We start from the raw sequence: 18580 nt of genomic DNA, 5'->3' as shown, positions 1-18580 counted from the left end.
TTTTTTTTTTTTTTACACAAAAAATTGTCATAAGTTATTTCTCACACACAGTATATGCATACTTGCAATTACACCCCAAAATACATTCTGCTACTCCTCCTGAGTATGGCAATACCACATGTGTAAGACTTTTACACAGCCTGGCCACATACAGAGGCCCAACATTCAAGGAGCCCCGTCAGGTGTTCTAGGAGCATAAATTACACATATAATTTAATTACAACCTATCACACTTCTGAAGGCCCTGGAACACCAGGGCAATGGAAACCCCCGCAAAATGACCCCATTTCGGAAAGCAAACACCACAACACAATCTAGGAGGCATGGGCTGCAGATAGATTACTCAGGTATACTGATCGGCTTCAGAAAGGTCATTTTACTATGGCCTGGTAAGGAAGTGGTTAACCGTGAATGAAGGCCCTAAAACAGGCATGTCCAAAAATACAGAACCCCTGTGAATCCCCGAGCGCTGCTCAGGACCCCTAGGATAATAGGGCATGCACGAATGCCATATTAGTTCTTTTACCATTAGTTTTATACATCCTCTTATATATGCTACTATTTTGAATGACTTGTACTCAAAATGATGGTCCATCCCGGCCTGCTGCATCCAATTCCGATTTTTCCCGTTACTTGTGAATACACTTTTGTTAACACCCACCCGTGCCAGATTTATATCCCTTGCTCAATTTGGCCTCGGACTTAGCCTGAGTAGGGACACTAAAAAACACATAAATCTGGCGCTAGCATGACAGGACCAACGCCCCCTCCATGAAAATTGGCATAACACCTGGGGGGCCAAGTAGCAGCTGTGTGGGAACAAAACACACCAGGAGGGATGTTCAAAAGGATCAGTCACACAAGAGTTAACCACATAAGCGCTATATGAACCCACTGATGATGATCAATGATGGCAGCAATAATAGTCATGAATGATGCCAATGTAGTAAATAGAACATTGAAAAGTTGTCAAGACAACCATATGCAAAGCTGGCACTCCTCGCGCTCCCCTTGCTCCTCTGCCTTGGATGACCACACATGCCACTCACCACCAGCGGCTCTATAGCGGTTCAAGCCTAGTTTTGGTCCTCCTTCCCCCAGAGTCTGACATCACATCCGGGTCCCCTTCCTGGTCGGCACTCATCGTGGGTGATCGAAGCAACCACAGATGGCAATCCTCCTTGCCTGCTATACCGGGCATTGTGTGACCTCTTTTTACACCCTTCCCTGTCCAGGATTGAGGCATTCTGTTATCTCCTCACAGCCCGAGCAAAGGCACAATTGTCCACACTGCTGCATTGTTCCTGGCTGGTTTTATGCCTTCACACACACTGGATAGTCACTAAGCTGTGAGGTTTAAAACCCCTTATTTTGCCTTCACCATTGCAGATCCAGTGAGGGTCATTCTACAAGGTGTACTGCCGTTTTATACATACATGGAACTGACTTTGAATAAAACTTTTCAATGTTCTATTTACTACATTGTCCTCATTCATGACTACTATTGCTGCCATCATTAAACATCATCGGTGGGTTCATATAGCGCTTATATGTGGGCAACCCTTGTGTGACTGATTAGGGAGCGCGCATGCCCTGAAGTGAGATGAACACATTGTAAAATCTCAGTTGGTCTAAATTAGATATAAATATATTTGGACACAACATGTATACTTGGTGTTATGTTCCTGTTCATATTTTTTTTACTTAAAAGTTGACAGACAACCTTTATTACCAATAATATGTAATGTACTTTACAATGTTCCTGACATATATTTCAGCTTCCTGAATTTATTTTTCATCTGGCCTTCAGATCTGAAAGGCAGAGTGATTTAACACCTGTTTAGATTTGTCATCCATGTAACGAAATGAAAAGTATGCCGTTTGCAAGAAACTGCATAAAATAGTTAATTTGCATTTAATTTTAATGGTCCAAAGAATGTCAGGCAAAATGGTCGGCCCTCACGCATTTTCACTTCATCAAATCTGGCCCTCTTTGAAAAAAGTTTGGACACCCCTGCCCTAAAATATACGATCTGACTGGTGGTACAAAGACGGCTTTTAAGCCACCTAAATCAATTTCTATGAAAGACTATTGCTGGCTGAAAAAAACTGTAAAGCTGCAGCCATGATCCTGGTATAACCACTTAGTAAGGGGACGTTTTAATAATAATACAGCAAGTGGTTAAGAGACACGTTTCTGCCTTATCCATTCTCTTACAGAAAGCTTTGCAAACTTTAGACTTTTCTTCAGGTAGTTGATCACATAAAATCCACCAATTTGACGTGTGTTGCTTTGGGTTCTCAACTTGGACTTAATAGACCCCACCCTTATCCCCTTTGAGCTGATTAAAGATGTCTCTAAGAGATCGCACATGTAACTGCGTTCCTGCTGACCATTACATTTGTTAGGCGTGTTTCTGAGCTTGCAGCCCTTTCGTAGAAGGAGCCTTTTCTTGTACTGCACAGGGACAAAGCTGGTCTTGAGACCAAGACCTTCTCTTCTGCCCAAAGCACTTTCTTCATTCCACCTCAATGAGAATAGTGTCCTTGTTTCCCCCTGTCCTGCCCCAAGATATATTAAAGAAATTGCCTTACACTGCTGTGATGTTGTCAGAACTGCCAGGGTCTACCTGTAAGCCACATCATCCATCGACCGACTTCTGTCACGACCGGCTTCTGTCGAATGGGCATGCTGGAAAACCAGCATCTAATCAGCACTGGCAGCCAACGGCTACCAGCACCGATCAGTGTGTTCTGGTGGGGTGCAAACAGCACCCCTGTCAGAATACAAGGGTTGGTTTTATCGAAATTTCTTGCAGTGGCTAATCAACTGAAATGAGCCTGCATATAATCCATGGTCTATGAATACAAGCCCTGTACTGCACGTCAAGATAACAAATTTACAGATAAGTTCAAATTCCTTCACAAGGTGCCTTGTTACCCCAGTACCCAAATAAAGATAAGTTACCTGTAACGTTCTTGGCTGGACCCTCTGCTCTCCACAGGAGAGATACTGGTAGAGTGTGTTAAACTGTGTGTCCCATGTCTGTTGGGTGAGCGGGAACATGCCCTCGCTTTCGATTTGGATTCTGACCTGGAATGCTTTTTCTTCCGGTTTTCATGTGGACTACTGCAGAAAACAAAATAATCTAATCTAAGTAAATTCTAACATGAAAAGGAAAAAAATCAATAGATGCTGGGAGCTGAAATAGTTGCAAAGTAAGCTTTGTTACAATAAAAGCTGATAAACATACAGACTATGTAAGCACACACTCATGGACCGGTTCTGATCCACTGCGTGACATAAATGACACATGAATGCTGCACATAATCAGACGACATTTTGTTTTTATTTATCCAAGGAAAAGGGAGGAGTCTAGGTTCCACAGAGATTTCCAATAAGATGAACAACCTCATGCATGGTAAAGCGTTTGTTACCTCAACATTTCATATTCCATGTACTTGTATGAAAAAGTATCCTGTTCTCTTTGTATTGCTTCCTTTGTGTGAAATCCGCGGTGATCCTGCCAGTCCCTCTGCTTTCCTATCAAAACAACTGACCACACTAAGCAGGAGAGCACACCATGGTCAGTTCTCTAGCTATGCTGGGAAATCAGCCTGCACTCCTCCAATAATCAGACTTGCCCACCCTTCCTAGCCTTTCACTGTGAAGCTCTGTGTACTGCTGTTTCTCCTCCCCCAGCTATTATGCATCTGAAAACAGAGGCAATGTGACAGATACACAGATGTTTGCTTTTCATTTCAATTTTAAATGGAATGGGTGGTTTTACAAGATAATTGTTTACAATCACTTTACTAAGTGCTTCTGATGGTCTTAGGCCCTATAGAATCTTTACAATCTTGCTAAGTAAATTCAGGTAGAGCTTAAATCAGGCCACAAACAGCCAAGACTAACCACCAGGGCAGCCATCAGAAATTTTGGGGCCTCTTACACAGCTTTAGGCCTGGGCCCCCCAGGGCCTGACCACCAACATTCCCCCATGGCACGCCCACTGGCCCTCCCACCAAATCTGCCCACTGACCATCCCACCGAGTCCTTCGGTGCACCCACTTTTATTTTAACACTCTTAATATATGAAAATAAGAAGTATTATTCCCATCCCTGCACAGAATTATGCATCCCTTTCCACAATGTATCCCCATCCCCGCCCAGAATTATCCATCCCTTTCCACAATGTATCCCCATCCCCGCCCAGAATTATCCATCCCTCTCCACAACCACAATGTATCCCCTATTCTCGCCCAGAATCCTGGAGAGGGATGGATAATTCCGGGTGGGGATGGGGATACATTGTGCAGAGGGATGGATGAATCTGGCCAGGGTGGGGATGAGGATGATGGAGTGGCATATTGTGAAAATGGATGAGGATGATTCTGAGTGGAGATGAGAGTTACATTGTGGAGAGCCTCTTCACTATGTAACTCTCATCCCCACTCAATCATCCTTATCCATTTTCACAATGCCACTCCATCATCTTCATCCAAACCCAGGCCCAAAATTCCTGGAGAGGGATAGATGATTCTGGGCAGGAATTGGAATAAATTGTGCAGAGGGAAGGAAGAATCTGGCCTGGATGAGGATGATGGAGTTTCATTGTGAAAATGGCTGGGGATGATTCTGGGTGGGGATCTTTTCTCCACCCAGAATCAACACGAGCCATTTTCACAATGCAACGCCATCATGCCAGCTTGTCTGGTGTTCGTGTCCCATCAGAGGAGTCCAATCAAAAAGTACAGGGAGCACAGCAGCAGCACGTCGCTGCACACACAACTCAGTCAGTGACTTACCCTCCACGCTGCTATCTCGATTCTACTTCATGCACCTGCAAGGCTGGGGCCACTTCCTCCATTTAGCAACTGACTACACCCCCATGCCCGAGTGCTGCCCAATCAGATGATACTTAACTATCTTTGCAGAAGCAGGTTCCGCCTCAGCAGGGAACTAAATGGAGCGGAGCAAGTGGCCAGGTTTTACTTGTGGGGAGCAATGTTGTAACTTGTAGGCGAGCTGGACTGGTGAAAAAAGATTTTATCTCCTTTGCAGTGCCACACGGGGGAAAGCTGGTGACATGTATCACGGTGTCTCTCTCTCAGTCTCCCCCACAAACCCTGCCAACACAAAACCAAAACAGCTAACCCCCCCCCCGCGTGCAGGGGGGCAATCGGGTGTTGGCCGGTTGTGCTGTCGGCGAAATGAATCAGTGCTGTGCTGCTGACATTTTCAAATTATGTAAGGGAAAACGGGCCCCTCTGGAAGCTCAGGCCCCTTACACCTGTACTGCCTGTACCCCCTGATGGCGGCCCTGCTAACCACCATATTATAACCCCCAATATTGGGAGATATTTGTACATTTATTGTAGCAGCCAGAGATTAACAGCTAAAAACTGCCTAGGTAAAAAAAAAAAAAAACAGCTAAAATAAAAAGTAAACGTTTTCAAATGTCAGTATATTTTCTTGTCGTATGAATTTAAATTATTCATGAAGAAAACATATGGAGCAAAAGGCAATCAGAATAGGCCAATTTTCAGAAATTACAGAGGCAATGTTTTGGCTATTACAGACCTAATAAGAGTGGACCTATATTAAACTATTAACAAGCTACACTCTTCTAGCTTCTATCTCTACTAAAAGGAAGGATCAGTGTTCAGATTGGCTACAGTCATGTAAAATGTTGTTGAGTGTTCCCTTTTTTACATCAAATAGAGCAATGTTCAAAGGTAAACATAGCAAAAGGCTACTGACCTAATTTACCTGCAATGCAAACATATCTTGTTAGGTCAAAAGCAGTCCCAAATGCTTCCATTCATATTACACAATTGAATGATATAGAAATTTGACCAGCGTTTAATGTACGTTTAAACATACATTAAAGGGATTAAAAAAAACGGGATTTTTGACTTACTGTAAAATCCATTTCTCCGATGTTCATTGACACAGTTCCTAATATTCATAACTATTGGGTTGTACTGCCCCCTACAGGAGTAGGACAGGCAGACAATAATTCTGGCTACACCCATGGACAGTCCCAGGGGGTATACTTCCTCTCTCTGCTATAGCCACTCCTGACTGCTAAGGACCTATTTCCTTGCTGGGATCTTTGGTCCCGACATAAAATTTTTTAGATAGAATTTTTTTTCTCCTGGATTTTCTGTAACATCTACAATCAATTGCTGGACTGGGCAACGGGCTGGATAATCTAGATCCAGTGGTCACCCCAGTCTGGTCACCGACCACGCTAGGCCGGCCACGACAGCCCCACGAGGTAAACGCCTCGAGAGGTCGCATATGACCAGGTCTTGGCCCGAGTCGCAGCGTTCCTCCTGGCTGACAGCCCCCCCTATTTTGATTGAGAGGGCTTCTGTCTGGAGCAGTGCTCATCTAGTTCCTGGTATGGTGAGTAGATGTCCCCCCTCTCCCCCTTGAGGGTTTTGGGGTGGACATGGGCCCCTCCTTGGGATGGTCGGACCCCCAGGTTCCCTTCCTTCCTGCAAGCACCCCCCCGCCAAGTCCCTCATCCTGCCCCCCCTATGCTGGGGCTATTTGGGTGGTCTGGCCACTTTCCTGGGATGGAGGCAGGGCGCTGAGTGGCGGCATTATCCTTTCATTCAAGTTACCTGGTGATTCACAGGGATAAGGTGGTTCTTCGCCCCTGTCCGTCGTTCCTTCCAAAGGTTGTCTCTGATTTTCATTTGAATGAAGACATTGTATTGCCTTCCCCGTGTCCCAGTCCTAAATATCCAAAGGAAATTGCCTTTCATACTTTGGAGGTAGTCCAGGCAATTAGGATGTACCTGCCAGCTACGGAGTCTTTCAGGGAAGTCAGACTCTCTTTGTGCTCACGGATGGACCTCGAAAAGGGTTGTCCGCTTCCTCTGCGACCATTTCCACATAGATCAGACCGATGATGGTTCAGGCCTATTCCATCAAGGGTCAGGTTCCTCCTCTCCCTGTCAAGGCACACTCTACTAGGGCGCTTAGTGCCTCCTGGGCTTTCCGTCATCAGGTGTCAGTGACGCAGGTTTGCAAGGCAGCCACCTGGACGTCGGTGCGCACTTTTACAAAGTTTTATAAAGTGGATGTGTTGGCACCTGCGGATGCTTTTTTTGGCCGCAAGGTTTTGCAGGCTGCTGTTTAAGAGGACCTTATCCTCTTTGAGGGTGTGTTTTTATTCAGGTGGGCTCCAGTTGTTTGGTTGAGCTCGGTTACCTGGTTGGCTAATGTTTAACCTTGGGAATCTTTTCTGGTTCCCACCCCTCATGTTTATTACTGCTTTGGGACGTCCCAATGGTTATGAATATCAGGAGCTGTGTCCATCAATGAGCAAAAGAGAAAATGTGATTGACTTACCGTAAAATTAATTTCTCTGATGTTCATTGACGGACAGCCCCCAACCCTCTGTGAAGTTCTAATTCTCCCGACACTGCTTGTAAAAAAAAAAATGGGTGGCTATAGCAGAGAGAGGGAGTTTTCCCCTGGGACTGCCCATGGGTGTAGCCAGAATTCTTTTCTGCCTAGTGTCCTACTCTTGTAGGGGGCAGTATAACCCAATGGTTATGAATATCAGGAGTTGTGTCGGTCAATGAACGAAAGAGAAACTTTTTTTTTTTTATTCTTTAAATAATAGACAAGCCGCTCCTATGGGGGCACTCATGCAAGCACGATCCCAATCTGCACTGCCTGCATACACACACACAGCATGGCTTAACCCCCCCTCCTGCTCCCTCATCATAGGATTTGACTGATGGCTCCTGCTACTGCCTCCCTATCGTGTAAGGAGGTTCACACGGTTTGAAGTAGAAGGGCCTGTGTCTTGCTTCTACCTTACCAACTATGTAAACTATTTAAGAACCTTCAAAGAAGAAATACCCGGTATTTACTTAACAATGCAGATTTTAAAAGATTGAAAATTACTTTAAAAACACATTAACAAATTAAGGATAATAACTGGATTTACATATACTGTATACAGTAGTTCCAATTTAGAATGCTGGAAAACTGCAACACTCACAAATGCTGGAGGATTTTAAAGGGGGATTAATGCATATTAAAATTGTTTTCTTTTCGCAGTGTATTTATAAGATTTTGCCATGTTTAACGGTTTCCCGTCTTCCATACATATACAGTACAGACCAAAAGTTTGGACACCTCCTCATTCAAAGAGTTTTCTTTATATTCATGACTATGAAAAATGTAGAGTCACACTTCAAGAGGTAGTCACCTGAAATGGTCTTCCAACAGTCTTGAAGAAGTTCCCAGAGATGCTTAGCACTTGTTGCCTTCACTCTGCGGTCCAGCTCACCCCAAACCATCTCGATTGGGTTCAGGTCCTGTGACTGTGGAGGCCAGGTCATCTGGCGCAGCACCCCATCACTCTCCTTCTTGGTCAAATAGCCCTTACACAGCCTGGAGGTGTGTTTGGGGTCATTGTTCTGTTGAAAAATAAATGATGGTCCAACTAAACGCAAACCGGATGGAATAGCATGCCGCTGCAAGATGCTGTGGTAGCTATGCTGGTTCAGTATGCCCTCAATTTTGAATAAATCCCCAACAGTGTCACCAGCAAAGCACCCCCACACCATCACACCACCTCCTCCATGCTTCACAGTGGGAACCAGGCATGTAGAGTCCATCTGCTCACCTTTTCTGCGTCGAACAAAGACACGGTGGTTGGAACCAAAGATCTTAAATTTGGACTCCTCAGACCAAAGCACAGATTTCCACTGGTCTAATGTCCATTCATGTGTTCTTTAGCCCAAACAAGTCTCTTCTGCTTGTTGCCTTTCTTTAGCAGTGGTTTCCTAGCAGATATTCTACCATGAAGGCCTGATTCACACAGTCTCCTCTTAACAGTTGTTCTAGAGATGTGTCTGCTGCTAGAACTCCGTGTGCCATTGTGCCGTTTCTTTGTAGCGCTTGATGGTTTTTGTGACTGCACTTGGGGACACTTTCAAAGTTTTCCCAATTTTTCGGACTGACTGACCATTTCTTAAAGTAATGATGGCCACTCGTTTTCCTGTACTTAGCTGCTTTTTTCTTGCCATAATACAAATTCTAACAGTCTATTCAGTAGGACTATCAGCTGTGTATCCACCTGACTTCTGCACAACACAACTGATGGTCCCAACCCCATTTATAAGGCAAGAAATCACACTTATTAAACCTGACAGGGCACACCTGTGAAGTGAAAACCATTTCAGGTGACTACCTCTTGAAGTGTGACTCTACAATTTTCATAGTCATGAAAATAAAGAAAACTCTTTGAATGAGAAGGTGTGTCCAAACTTTTGGTCTGTACTGTATGTCCTGGACGAGAAGCGGTGATACCAAGTCCATGGCAACAGCCACCTGATGACTTTTACATGTGGCAGAAGGGGGTCCCCTCTACTACCTCTGCCTTTCCCAACTTCTCCTGTTCCACTGGGATGCCAGTGGGCATTCTTACTATAGAAAAGGCAAAACATCTGTTCCCTGATCATCTCTATGGTGTATGAAACCAGAAGCGACAAAGGTTTCATAACTTCCCAACTTCTGGTTTCAGTTTGACTGTTAACTAGCCAATTAATTTACCTGTAAAGCAGCCAAACAAACTGATCTCAGTTTGATCACTGCTTTGGAGGGGAAATGCAAATGTGCACGTAGGTCTAGCATGCATATGTAAATAGTGATTGCACTACACATGTGAGATATTGCCAGGAAAATCTGAGAGAGCAATAATTCCAGCACCAGCCCCTCGTGTGCAATTTTAAAATGGTATCCTGTAAAGGCTTTTAAAGGGTCACCTATGGATAATTTGAAGCGGTATTAAACCCAAAACCAAAAATTCAATATTGTATACTGCAGCATAGGGATTGACCGATTATCGGCAAGGCCGACATATAGAGAGCCGATATGCACTTTCCCCGATATATCGGAATCGGCCCCGGAAGTTACCGATATTTTGTGACGTCATTCTGCCTTCTTAGGCCTCATCCCTCGCCTTGGGCAGCTTCGCCTGGAGTCGGGACAAGTCTCGCAGGAGTGTATCACAGCCATACACCCACAGCAGCCTGGTGCCAGCCACCCACAGACCCTGTACCAGCAAGCCAGCCACCCAGCCACAGGCCCTGTACCAGCCAGCCACCCACATCCCGTGCCAGCCACCCACAGGGTGCCAGACAGCCAGCCACCCACCCACCACAGGGTGCCAGCCAGCCACCCACCCACCACAGGGTGCCAGACAGCCAGCCACCCACCCACCACAGGGTGCCAGACAGCCAGCCACCCACCCACCACAGGGTGCCAGACAGCCAGCCACCCACCCACCACAGGGTGCCAGACAGCCAGCCACCCACCCACCACAGGGTGCCAGACAGCCAGCCACCCACCCACCACAGGGTGCCAGACAGCCAGCCACCCACCCCAGGGTGCCAGACAGCCAGCCACCCACCCACCACCAAAAGGTGCCAGACAGCCAGCCGCCCACCCACCACCAAAAGGTGCCAGACAGCCAGCCGCCCACCCACCCACCACAGGGTGCCAGCCAGCCAGCCACCCACCCACCCACCAAAAGGTGCCAGACAGTCAGCCACCCACCCACCACCAAACGGTGCCAGCCAGCACCACAGGGTGCCAGCCACCTACCTACCACCACAGGGTGCAAGCCAGCCACCCACCACAGGGTGCCAGTCAGCCAGCCACCACAGGGTGCCAGTCAGCCAGCCACCACAGGGTGCCAGCTAGCCACCACAGGGTGCCAGCCAGCCACCACAGGGTGCCAGCCAGCCAGTCACCACAGGGTGCCAGCCAGCCAGTCACCACAGGGTGCCAGCCAGCCAGTCACCACAGGGTGCCAGCCAGCCAGTCACCACAGGGTGCCAGCCAGTCACCCACCACAGGGTGTCAGCCAGCCAGCCACCCACCACAGGGTGCCAGAGAGCCACCCACCCACCACAGGGTGCCAGACAGCCACCCACCCACCACAGGGTGCCAGACAGCCACCCACCCACCACAGGGTGCCAGACAGCCACCCACCCACCACAGGGTGCCAGCCAGCCACCCACCCACCACAGGGTGCCAGCCAGCCACCCACCCACCACAGGGTGCCAGCCACTAGATGTGTTGCGTGGCTGCATTAGGTTTCTTTTATTCTAGCTTTTTTACCGTTTTCATCTAATTGTTTGCCCAGTAGACCTTCCCCTCATATATTAAATAAAAACAAAAAAAAACTACCATATTTTCCGGCGTATAAGACGACCCCCCTATTGCATGATCTACCGGTAATACTTATACTTAGGTTACCTTGGAGATATTATACCCGGCGTATAAGACGACCTTCCATTTTTGGGGGATTTTTTTGAGGTTCAAAAGTAGTCTTATACGCCAGAAAATACAGTATATATGCACTATTACAGGTTATAAACCAATGTACATATTTGTTATCTTTATACAATGCTCAACAATAGTGGCCCATAAGAGTGCTCATAGGAGGGAGAGAACAGGAGGCTTGTCTTGTCTGCAGGTTCTGAATAGGGTCACCCTCCTGTGCAGCTATATATCCCAGTATGGCTGTACAGGATCTCAAACATATATGCTAAAAATACGTTTAGATGTTCTAATATAACATTTAACATGTGTATTAGAGTCGTAGAGAGTGCATGAAGACTCGAGGGCATACATTGCGATTAGAGGAGAAGCGTTTTAACCTCAGGCAACGTGGGGGTTCTTTACTGTTAGAGCTACAAGATTGTGGAATTCTCTACCACAAGAGGTGGTTTCTGCGGGAAGTATGGTGGCTTTCAAAAGACTCTTAGACGTACATCTCAAGGATCAGAACATTCAGGGGTATGTGAGATGATTAGGGCCACACACACCTACACAGGTTGAAGTGGATGGACTATTGTCTTTATTCAACCTCAACTACTATGAAACTATGACCAATTTAAGTTGATCTTTAACCTGTAAGTTGAAAAACTACAGTAAGTTTTAAACTATGCATGGCTATAACCTTATCGTCCATGCAGACACTCTTGATGAAAAAGTGTACAAAAAGTTAAAGGATCTGATGTAATTGAATTCAGTACACAGTCACTAAGCCACATCCTGAAACTGCTGAAGCAGTATGTTTAATAGCATGCTGCTGGCTGCTCCTGTTGGTGGCTCGTTAGCGCCTGAAGATGTGGCTCACAAGAGACAATGCATTTACTGTCTTTTCCACAGAAATATATGAAATAATTTTATATTCAGGTTTTATAAGGAGAAAACAAACATCTGATTAGCTGGAGCACAATAACTGCAGATTAGACATTTTAAAGGGAGGTAGGAACACAGCAATTTTGGGCACATCTGCCTGTCAATACATTTTGTAACTATAACGTGGGGAATTTACTTCCACACCAGCATAAAAAACAGAGCAATTTTTTTTTTTTTTTTTTAGCAGTTGTATATACAAGTCTTTAGACTAAAGGTGGTTAATTATTTTGAAATATCTTAGGCTAGATATTTCATAGTCTGTACGTTAATAAAACTACATTTGTATTCTACTACTAATGATATACACAGGTGGTCCGATATGGACTGATATATGAAAACCCAAGGGGAAAAAGTAGAGGTGCTGCACATCACAACGTATTAGACCTTAGCTCGAATATTAAAATGGATTCTTTGCATTAAGATAAATAATGTTTAGGCATCTGTACCCCCCCTTTACTTAGCTGAGTCCTCATTCGATCCCCACTGTGTGGTCCTGCACTATACTCTTTTCTCCCCTCACTTCCTGGTCTCACAGGCTTAGCTGCTGTTGAAAAGTCTGTGACGAAGGAGCGAGGGACAGTAGTGAGGAGTGCGGTTGTATTTACAGACGCAGACAGCGAGGCTCAGGAGAGAGCCCGCATACATGCCCCCATAGAAAGAACTCACTGTAGGGCAGGAGCACTATTGTGGAAACTGAGAAGAGGAGGTTCGGGGTATCTCTGTGTGATCCCATTGCACAGAGCAGGTAAGTGTAAACCTGCTTTATTTAGTTTTTTTTATAATTCAAAGCTTTACAAACTGGTTGGTTGCCACATTTCTTTACTCCAGTGGTTAAATAATTTCAAGTCATTGTAAATAACACATTATTAGTTTACAAGAGGTAGTCCTAATCTGCTTCAATTCCAGCATTTATAAAACGTACCCATTACATAATGCTTCACAGAGAACATTAGTATTGGCATCATCACATCTAACCAGTTAAATAGACAAGAGGACTGCAAATCTTTTCAAGATGGGACTGTCTTATCTTCAGATTGCTAGGGGAAAACTGAATTTATCAATCCCTTCTCAAGCGTGCATGCTGCTCATTGAATCAAAATAGCAGATTTAAAAAAGTACCAATATAGTTTGTTTTTAAAGGATTCAATAAGGTTTTGCCCTTTTCTTGTTCACAGAGAGCTGTTCATTTTTTTTTTTTTTTTAAACCCACTCAAGAGACATCAAATCCCACTGGCAGTATCAGACAACGGAGTTATCAATGAAAGAAGAAACATGTGTGGCTGCATACTTCCATGACCATTAATGCAGGGAGGTCACAGAAGGAATTTAAGGGAGACTATTATGCACTCTGTGTTGATTTCACACAGTTTACAGTACAATAAGCTGGGCTCAACACAGGAGATGCAGTAAAATAACATTGCATTCATGTTGCATATAGATCAAGTCTTTACTGTACATAATCTAGAGCATTCAAGCTCATGATCTGCTGCAATGAAAGTAGAAATACAGTGAGCAATATTATTCTTAGAAACAGTCAAGCACACAAACATTTTTCTCATTTTCTAAAAATACAGCAAAATATTTTAGGTGGAAGACTTTCCCTTTACAGTCTCCAAAGTGGAAAGGTACTAAACTCAGGACCCTGCATTGACTATATCTGGTCTCCAACAGTACACAGCACTTGGAAATGCAATAATTTAGGTAAATATAAACTGCTAAATACCTTTTTCTCCTCAGCAGTAGATAGCAGTCTTGTGACTTCTATCAGTGTCTGGTTAAAGCTTGTAGGAGGAGTTTTCATAATGTACTGGCTGTCCTAGAAAGATGCAGGACCCCTGACCTTTCTGGACAGTGCTGATTGGCCTTGTGCTGATCACATGCACTCATCCAAGAAAAAAAAAAAAACAACTCTAGCAATACATGCCAAACCGAGCATGTGCAGCCAGACTCCAGTAACTCTGTCTTATCCGGACATGTTATGGGGACAATGCAAGAAGGAGGATCTGCGCATACAGGATCAAACAGCCTTGCAGAGGATTAACTCCTTAGGTTCCCACAGTGAGAATAACCAACATGCTTTACTGCATGCACAGACTGATTTTACAGTTGTGGGTTTAGTAACACTTTTGAAGTTAAATAAGGCAACAGCATTGTAAACTAAATGCTGTACATTCACCTGGCATTGTGCAGACAGGACATGAAGAACATACAGAGAAAACATGTCAAAAACACAATGGAGACGATAACTCAGCATATTAAAGGGTGAGACAGCTCAAACAGAGGGGGGACCATGTCCGAATGTCAATTTATTTTTACTAGACTCAAACAGAAGATATGTCCCAACAAAAAAATATGTCTTATTAAAACAAACACCTCACTTAGAATCCTTTTCCAGGTCATAAGGGAAGAGATAATGAAATTAAGAACAAAAAATATAAAACCTATACCTCATGAGAACACATTTCAATACAAAGAAAACTTGTGATTTTTGGCTTACCGGAAACATCTTTTTATTGGAGTAAATCACAGGACACAGAAAATGACACGTTCATGACCACTTGTATTACGCTGCCACATTCAGATGAACAGACACTGGTCAAAAAAGGCAGACATAACCTCTACCAACTAAGGTAGCCTCAGGTTTGTAGCAAGCAATGAGAAACAGAAAAGAGGGGAAGGATCTCGTTGTCCTGTAACATATTCCAAGAAAAGAGGAATGTTGAATCACCCATAAATACAATTTATCTTGGAGTACAGTACAGGACACAGGCAAATTATTCAAACACCCTGGGTTTTAGGCTTGTACCTTTAGGTCATTGCCCACTGGCAAAGATTTTGAGGACATACCCCCTGGCTGCCTCCCCTAAAACCCTACCCAACTCGATGAGTCCTCCGTTTTGTAGCACGCAAACCAGATTACCAAAGAATGGAAGGGAGGATGGCCTGTAACCTGTACTGTACGATATGGAATTTACAGTCAAAATTCCTCTTAATCTCACAGCACAGGCAAAATACCGATATACTTTGGGACATCCCCAAGCAACAAATGGGATAAGGTGGGCAACAACTAGGCAAACAGAACTGTTCCAACAGGCCCAACAAGGGTCAGAAGGAACTAGCTTCAGACTGCTGCTGCAAGAACCTTGCAGCCGAAAACGTAATCCCCAGAAGATTGGACATCCAACTGGAAGAACCTAGAGAAGGTATCAACAGAGGACCAACTGGCAGCCTTATACACCTGGGTTAATGAGGCCTAATGTCAAAATGCCTAGGAAACCTATCTGTTGAAATGGGCATGTAAAAGCACAGCAGGAGATTTGCACTTGTAAGTGTAAGAGATCAGATTTCTAATCCATCTCATGATGGTGGATTTAGAAGCAAGGTGTCCCTTGCAAGCTCCTGATAAAGAAAATAGGCAATATATCTGTTTGATGGAAGCTGTAGCTTTGTGATAGAATAATGGTTCGGACTTTGTGTAGGGAATGAAGAGATTTTTCCCTAGGATGCTTTGGAGCAGGGCATAAAGCATGGCAAAACTATGTCCTGGTTGAGGTGAAAGACTTATAGCACCTTAGAAAGAAAAGATATTCTTGGGCAGAAGACAACTTTGTTTGGGCAAAGGATGTGGAGCAGCTTTTTACAGGAGGGGAGCACCAACTCACACATGTCTAACTGATGTGATTGCAACCAAAAAAGCTACTTTGCAGGTGTGATTCCTGATGGGTTCAAACGTTGGTTTCTGAAAGGCAAAGAGAACCAAGTTTAGATCCCAAGGAAGCACAGGGTGCTGCAAGGAGGAATTAATTTGAAATACACCTTGAAGAAAAGTTTTTAAACAAAAACGAAAATAACGGAATTTTTGTAATATCTTTCCTGTAAAATTCCTTTCTCTGAGTCCTCCGACAGTCGCCGCCTCCTCTAAGTCATCACAATTGGGTATTGTCCACCTATCCGTAGGAATAGCTAGGCATATAGACTTAGTCAAAAGACAAAAGGCATTAGCATATACACACCCACGGAGGCTGTCCCATCTGGTCAATAGCCCCCCTGCATCACCACTCCCAACTCAGTTTGGTAGCATAGCAGTAGGTAATAAGAACCCCAAAAAGAGGGGCGGGGGCGGCGACTTTCGGAGGACTCAGAGAAAGGAATTTTACAGGTAAGATTTTACAAAAATTCAGTTTTCTCTTATGTCCTCCGACAGTCGCCGCCTCCTCTAAGTCATCACAATTGGGATGTCCCAAAGCAGTATAGACATGGGGGGTGGGAGACGCAACCGTAGAAAAGGCAACGCACTACCCACATCAGAGAAAGGAATCTTACATGCACTGTAAGAACCAACTGGGCAACAGCAAAAAAAGAATGCTCAACAGGAGCAACAGCCCAGGAAAGCAAATGCCAACAGCCAGGGACCCAGAGAAAAAAAATCAAAGGTCCATCATGGCACAGCCGCACTGAGAACTTTGCGGCCAAAAGAAGCATCAGCTGATGCCAGAACGTCTACTTTGTAGAACTTGGAAAAGGTGTGCACCGACGACCAAGTCACCGCCTTGCACACCTGGGCCACTGAGGCCCGATGCCAATAGGCCCAGGAAGTACTCAAAGACCTGGTAGAGTGCGCCTTAACAGGGAAGGGCGGAACCCGTTCCTTCAAGGCGTAAGCCTGCTCAATGGTCTGTCTGATCCATTTGGCAATAGTCGCTGCAGACGCAGCCATGCCCTTCCGAGGTCCCTCAGGAAGGACAAAGAGGGAATCCGTCTTCCGAAAGGATTTCGTTGACAGGTAAACCCTGATCGCCCTGACAACATCCAAGGAATGCAAAGCAACCTCCTTAGGATGTTTAGGCTTCGTACAAAGCGAAGGCAGGACAATGTCCTCATTAAGGTGATATTCAGAGATCACCTTGGGAAGGAAAGATGGGGGTGGTCGCAAAACCACCTTATCCCTGTGAATAATCAAATAAGGGGAGCGGCAAGACAACGCCGCCAGCTCCGACACCCGGCGAGCCGAAGTGATCGCCACCAGAAAGGCAACCTTCTTCGACAGCAAAGGCAACGATATCTCCCTGATATTTTCAAAGGGAGCACGCTGCAACGCGGACAGAACCAAGTTCAAGTCCCACGGAGGTAAGGGCTCCTTCCTGGGAGGAGCCAAATGTCGCACACCCTGAATGAAGGTGCGCACCAAGGAATGAGACGCCACAGGGCGTTGGAAAAGGACAGCCAGTGCGGACACCTGGCCCTTTATTCCTTTATTGTTGCCAGCGCCAGGCGCTGATCCACTCCAGACTGGAGGAAAGCCAAGATTCTCGACACCAAGTAAGAACGAGGGGAGAACCCCCTGGACTCACACCAGGTGAAATAGGCTTTCCAGGTACGGTAATAGATCTTACCAGAGGAGGATTTCCTAGCCTTGATCAGGGTAGGGATAACCTCGGGGGATAGACCCTTGTCCTTCAAGACCTGAGTCTCAACAGCCAGGCCGTTAAAGCCAGCGACTGTAAAGAAGGATGGAAGATCGGACCTTGAGACAGGAGATCTTCCCGCAGAGGCAGGCGCCATGAAGGAGCCACTGCCAGGTGAACAACGTCGGCGTACCAGGACCGGCGTGGCCAGTCCGGTGCCACCAGAATCACCATGTGCGGTTCAAAGGCCAATCTGCAAAGTAACCGGGATAGTAACTGAATCGGAGGAAAGGCGTACATCAGACGATACTGATGCCAAGGGGCCACCAACGCATCCGAGTCGACCGCCAACGGATCGTGCGTTCTTGCCACGAACCTTCCCACTTTTCGATTTAGCCGGGATGCGAACAGATCCACGTCTGGGGATCCCCACCTCGCACACAGCATCTGAAAGACCCCCGGGTGTAGGGACCATTCCCCCTGGTCCAGGGTCTGGCGGCCCAGATAGTCGGCCTGCCAATTTTCCACACCCGGAATGTGAACCTGCCGAGATCGCCAGGACATGAGTCTCGGCCCAAGACAGAATATCGGTCACCTCCCGGGCCGCTCGAGAACTCCTGGTGCCCCCCTGGTGGTTGATGTAAGCCACCGCGGTAGCATTGTCCGTCTGTATGCGAACAGGCAGGCCCTGGAGACGGTCCGACCACTGGAAGAGACAGTTTTATTGCTCTTAGTTCCAGCACATTTATCGGGAGGGAGGATTCCTCCTCCGACCAAGTGCCCTGGGCAGACAGGTTGCCCAGGACTCCACCCCAGCCCGACAGGCTGGCGTCCGTGGTAACCACTGTCCACACCACCGGGCGGAAGGACTTGCCTTCCGCCACCGCCGGGGACTGGATCCACCACAGAAGAGCCAATCTGGTCT

The 18580-nt window shown here is 45.9% G+C and overlaps 1 protein-coding gene across 1 annotated transcript in view; it reads right to left on the bottom strand.

The window, feature by feature from the left end:
• Window positions 1-18580, bottom strand: part of SFSWAP (splicing factor SWAP) — a 255941-nt gene that overhangs the window by 24490 nt on the left and 212871 nt on the right. Inside the window, exon 16 of the mRNA XM_082267458.1 lies at window positions 2969-3130. Coding sequence (XP_082123584.1) covers window positions 2969-3130 — 162 coding nt within the window. The remainder of the gene's footprint in view (window positions 1-2968; window positions 3131-18580) is intronic.

Source organism: Pelophylax lessonae (assembly GCF_965119305.1).
Source record: "Pelophylax lessonae genome assembly, chromosome: 1".
Taxonomy (NCBI): domain Eukaryota; kingdom Metazoa; phylum Chordata; class Amphibia; order Anura; family Ranidae; genus Pelophylax; species Pelophylax lessonae.
The sequence above is the reverse complement of the archived record's forward strand: the minus strand, read 5'-3'. Positions and strand labels throughout refer to the sequence as shown.